The sequence below is a fragment of the Pygoscelis adeliae genome, unplaced genomic scaffold (genome assembly GCF_000699105.1).
Source record: "Pygoscelis adeliae isolate BGI_AS28 unplaced genomic scaffold, ASM69910v1 Scaffold316, whole genome shotgun sequence".
Lineage (NCBI taxonomy): Eukaryota > Metazoa > Chordata > Aves > Sphenisciformes > Spheniscidae > Pygoscelis > Pygoscelis adeliae.
In genome coordinates, this window is record NW_008824905.1 from 509,793 (window position 1) to 514,945 (window position 5,153).

General features: G+C 39.4%; 1 protein-coding gene across 1 annotated transcript; it reads left to right on the forward strand.

Moving 5' to 3' along the window:
* The first annotated feature begins 806 nt into the window (after window positions 1-806).
* On the forward strand, window positions 807-3,507 carry LOC103917698 (interleukin-8). The gene is made up of 4 exons (XM_009324882.1): window positions 807-924; window positions 1,699-1,834; window positions 2,630-2,713; window positions 3,304-3,507. Exons 1-4 carry the CDS (start codon window positions 864-866, stop codon window positions 3,332-3,334), a joined length of 312 nt encoding a protein of 103 aa, XP_009323157.1. The 5' UTR covers window positions 807-863; the 3' UTR covers window positions 3,335-3,507.
* The last annotated feature ends 1,646 nt before the right edge of the window (window positions 3,508-5,153 follow it).

Below are 5,153 nucleotides of genomic sequence, written 5' to 3' on the forward strand. Positions count from 1 at the left end.
TGCTATTTCGTTTGCATACAAAGCTTCCTCTGTTTATCATTCATTAACGTGTGACATGAAAAATGCAGGCATGATTTTCAAAGCCGTTCAGAATTTAACATCTGCTTCCCACAGGAAACTTTGAATACTGCAGCCTCAATTCCTTTACTGAACAGATAGCATTAGAGATGAATTTACTTTATAAGATGCCACTTAAACAGAAAAAAAGAAAAGAACAAAAAATTAAAATTATTAACATCAAAATAATGCTGAGGTAAAATCCTGATGCCAGTGAAAAAGCTTTTCAGTGACTTCAGCACTGCCCGATTTCCACTTCAGTGGCTTAAAATCAAATAAGTAGAAGTTATCACCATAAATGGAGATAAGAAATTAAATATCTCAAGTCTACATCTGGCATCCCTACAAAGAACAGTTATTACCCTGAAGAAAATAATAAAACGTTACAACAAAAACGTAACTGAAAAAAAAGTTACAACTGAAAATGTAACATCATAAAGTTATATCACTAAATAAGGGTATGCATTAGAAAAAGCGCAAAATTTCCAAAAGTCTACAAAAGAAATTGGAATGCATGGCTATTATTTACATATTTTAATAAATTAATACATTATATCATTCTCAGCAGAGTAATTCCTTGTCATCTAGCAAGGAGTTTCACAACAGTCATGTGACTCATTTTTACTGCATCTGGGAAATTCCTCTAACGCAATCTACATGCTAGCAGAGCACACATGCTGGGCACAAAAGGGTATATAAGCAAGATGGATCGCCCAGATCAGGCATCAGTAATCCTCCGGGACAAGAGAGGTCACTGCTCCACAGAACCACAGCTAAACGATCCAGTGAAAACCTCCTGTCTAATCATGAACGGCAAACTTGTGGCTGTCCTGGCTCTTCTCCTGATTTCAGCGGCTATGTCTCAAGGTAAGTAAATCCCTCCCAGGATCCCCACGGCTGTAGTACTGTCTAGGCATCTACTGAGATGCTTGTCCTTGCAGAGAGGTAGCTTTATATTTGTTTCAGCAAATTAGTTTCTTTTGAGAGATTTTCAGCAACTTCTCTTCAGTCAAAAATCTACCACGTAGCCCTTGTATTGAAGAGTTACTGACATCTTGTGGGAAAAATTTTAGGGATGCAACTTAAATTTGCTTTGTTTCTATGTTTCACTTGAAGTGTATGCAGGTAGAGACAGGATCTTCTTCTTAAGTGTTTGAATGTTTCTCTCCCTTCCCCCACAAAGAACAGTTTATGATCTCATATTTGTTACTAAATAATCACAGTGCCTCAAGCAAGTAATATATAGCTGGGAATGGAGAACAAACAATATGAACATAGAAGCATGGACAAGCCTCCAATTAATGAAAAAATCTAGGGTTCTGTCTTCTGTATAGTTGCCAGTTTGTCGATCCAGATATTAAAATGATGCAACAAACCGCACAGTGTGGTCAGTACCAGTAACCACGAAATATGTGGTTTTATTTCAAAAAGATGTGTTAATTTAGTTTTAAATGTACTTGGGCACCAGCTCCTCTAAAACAAATAAGCAACTGATGTTTATACAGTGAGGATTTAGGCAGCTTGGACAAATGCGTTATTTTAATTGAGAATGTTGTTAAAATTGAGCAGTTGTGCTTTATGTCTGATACAATGACGGTTAAGACCACCTCTCAAACCATGATCTTCCTTTTCTGCTCACAGGTAGGGCCCTGGCAAGGATGGGAACCGAGCTCCGGTGCCAGTGCATAGCCACTCATTCAAAGTTCATCCCTCCTAAATCCATTCAAGATGTGAAGCTGACACAGAGTGGCCCCCACTGCAAGAACGTTGAAGTCATGTAAGTAGCTCTGCAAAAGCCTCCCTCTTCTTCCTCTGCAGTCTGCTGCTGCTGCCGCTGCCGCTGCAGGGCCTTTTACGCTTCATGACAAGTATGACAGTTAGCAGGCTGACATGATGTAGTCGGATTTGGTTATTCTTTTGAGAGAGACAGTTTTAAGTAACACATCGTGTTTTTCATCGTCTCTATGACCTTATGTATTCCTGAACTGATCATTATTTATCTGTCATGGGACATATTAAATATTTCTAGTGGTAGAACATGAATTTCAAGGACTGGTCAGTTCTTAATACATGAGGTAATAATGTAGTTTAAATCCTGCAATTATTAGGCAGACAGAACTCCCATTAAAACAGTCTACATCAGTCTCAGAGAGAAAAATTAAGTCCTCACAAGCACATTTAGGGAAACAATGAAACTAAGCTGGTCTTGAATACCATGGAGGAGGGACTAAAATGTTGAAATCCTTATACTGTTGAAACACCTTTTCACCACTGGAGGTTTCAATCATTGTGTAAGAAAGCTTTACTAAAGTAAACAAATTCAAACCAAGTACCCGTATATATTGAGAAAGATTTTTGGGAATGTGTGACTGACTGCTTTGAGAGCAGACACACGCTCACACTCCTTCTGGACGGCTTTAGTCTCCTCAGTTGTGGAACACATATAAAAAAATGGCCAAGTGTAACCTAGAGCAGTTGGGATGAACTCATCTAAAAATGCAGTATTACATTCTGTGAGTAAAACAAATCTATGTAGTAGTTTCCTGACTCTTCTTTATTCCCTGTTTTGCAGAGCTACTCTGAAGGACGGCAGAGAGGTGTGCTTGGAGCCCACTGCTCCCTGGGTACAGCTGATCATAAAGGCAATTTTGGCCAAGTAAGTCCCATTTCCTCTCAGTTTGGGCAGTTGAGTGGCAAACCTCCCAAAAAAGCCAATTTGTAGGATTTCTTAGTGATACTTTCCATTTTCTCTTAACTACATTTAAAGAACAAGGAAACTTGCTGTTTAATTATAGAATTAGTCTTAGTCTTTCTGACTCTGCTGCAGGGTCCTTGTTCAAGCCGATACGTTCACTACTAAACCTTTGAGTACTGGCAACTCCGTCTGGAGGGAAAGGAACACAGAAGTGTTTGGCTCCCTGGGAAAATAAGGCTTTAAAAAAATTCATCTTCCTCTTACTTACAGTAGCATATGTTAACAATTCATATTTCCGAGTTAATGAGTTTCTTGATGCAAGTAAATGCAGAAACTCATGCTGCAGAAGTTTCCTAGCTGGGCACCAGATATGCACACACTGGGATTTCAGTAATCGCTTTCAAAACATCAACTTTATTCTCTCTATGCCTCAAGATAGCACATAGAGTTGGAAACAGACCACTCATCCTTACCTGTTCGTGCAATGCTAAGCAATGATAACCGTTCTTGAACCTCCTTTTAAATTATCCTCTTCCCTCACCTCTTAACAGGGCTCAACTCAATTCTGACTCGCCACTCTAAGAAGCACCAGGACAGAAAAAATCTGGGAACTGCTCCCGTTCCTCCGTTGAGAGAAACATTCAGGAAAAGCATCATTCAGGCAGTGTACCACCTTCCACCTCCTGCATCAGTGTTGTTATGTTAATTATGGATTATTTTATTTATTTATTTATTTATTTGACTGCATCTATTTAAGAAAGTCTTTCAAAATGGTCAGTGTTGCTGTGGGACACGCTGTTCATTGACACTGAAGATGCTGAATAGCAAAAGTGGTTTGCTAAAGGAAATGAAGAACCCTCGGCAGCCACTTCAGCCAAACAGAACTAGATAAGTGCAATGCACTTACAGCACAGCTTATTTACAGTAAGCCTTACTATTTTGCTATTACACCAGCAAACTGGTAAATCCCCTGCTCCCCTGGAGTGCACTAGTATGTTGTGTCAACAACAGTTTCCTGAACCACAGTCAGCCTGTGGCTGAACTGTGAACTGTGATTTCTGACTTTAAAAATCTAACCTACAGAATCTGTAAGACAGTGGCTTTGGTATTTATTTATTGTGATTTCCATGGTATTTATAAATGTATTTATTGAGTAGTTTCTATACAAGAGAGAAAATGATGATAATTTATTTAATTTCTACTGGATTTTCCATTCCTACTATTCATTTCTTAAGAAATATTCACAATCCCATCGCTCTTTCAATCAGCTAATGGAAAAAACTGCATCTTACATACACAGAATTTGCTTGTGAGAGTGTAATTATTCCCAGCAATGTATTATTAAACGTTTTCTATAAAAAATCTGTTTGTTATCTGTCAGTTATTTTACATTTTCATTTCCTTTATTTGGAAACAGTCGTCTGCTTCATTTTGCCACCTCAGCCTGATTTCTGGAACTGAAATGAAAATTTTTAGTACGTAGTACCATAACTCACCCTGTTATGGTAACCTGACATTACTGAATGCAATAACAAACTCTTAGGGTAGGGTAAAATGTTCACTCTCCTTTCTTCAAGCTATTCCCAGTCCTTGGGGACTGGTGGGCTGTAGGGCAAGGCTCCTTATTTAAGTACCTTGCAGACAAGCGAATTTCACCCTCAGATGCCTAAACACTACCAGTGTCCAGATCAGCCCCAGAGTTGTAAATCTTTACTACATCAAAAGGCCACTATTTGACTATCAAAATGGGAATTTGTGACCTTTACTCTGGGTACCCAAATATCAAACATTTGCACTTGTGAAACAACTGCTTCCTATTCTGATCCCTGAAATGAAGAGCGCTGAGTGCACGATGCCTGCCTCTTTTAAAAGGCCCAGCTATTCCTCCCCATCATGCAGAGGCACTGATGCTCAGTGCCTTTGGGAGAGAAGCACTCATACCGCATATGAACACTGAGGAAGGATTCTGGCAGATAAACTGGGATGCTTCATATTGTTCCCACTCCATCTCCTGTCCCATGGGGACTGTGGGAGAGTACAGCCCTCGTGGGTGTAATGCATCTTCCCACAGGACTCCCAGTGCAGTTCATAAGACAGCAGTATAAAACATCCATCCTTAACAATTCTCTGAAATCATCAGCTCAAAGTGCAACGGCGGCCAAATGAAAGCCAGCGACACGTTGGGCATCTTCAGGAAGGGAACTAAGAGACAGAGCGCATAGGTTTAAAGCCTATTGCTTTAAAATATTGTATACCTGTTTATTTGAGGCATGCACACTTTTATTTCACTTTTACCTATGATCTAGATAGTCTTAAAACAGAAGAAGGATTTTTGCCAGGTAACTTTGTGATCATAAAATAAGAGAGCTGTCTTTGGCTCGCTTCTTCTTGAAGACCCTTT

Coding starts and splice junctions, on each gene's coding strand:
- LOC103917698 (XM_009324882.1), top strand. CDS start 864: ATGAACGGCAAACTTGTGGCTGTCCTGGCTCTTCTCCTGATTTCAGCG. Junction 925..1,698: donor TTCAGCGGCTATGTCTCAAG/GTAAGTAAATCC, acceptor TTCTGCTCACAG/GTAGGGCCCTGGCAAGGATG. Junction 1,835..2,629: donor TGCAAGAACGTTGAAGTCAT/GTAAGTAGCTCT, acceptor CCTGTTTTGCAG/AGCTACTCTGAAGGACGGCA.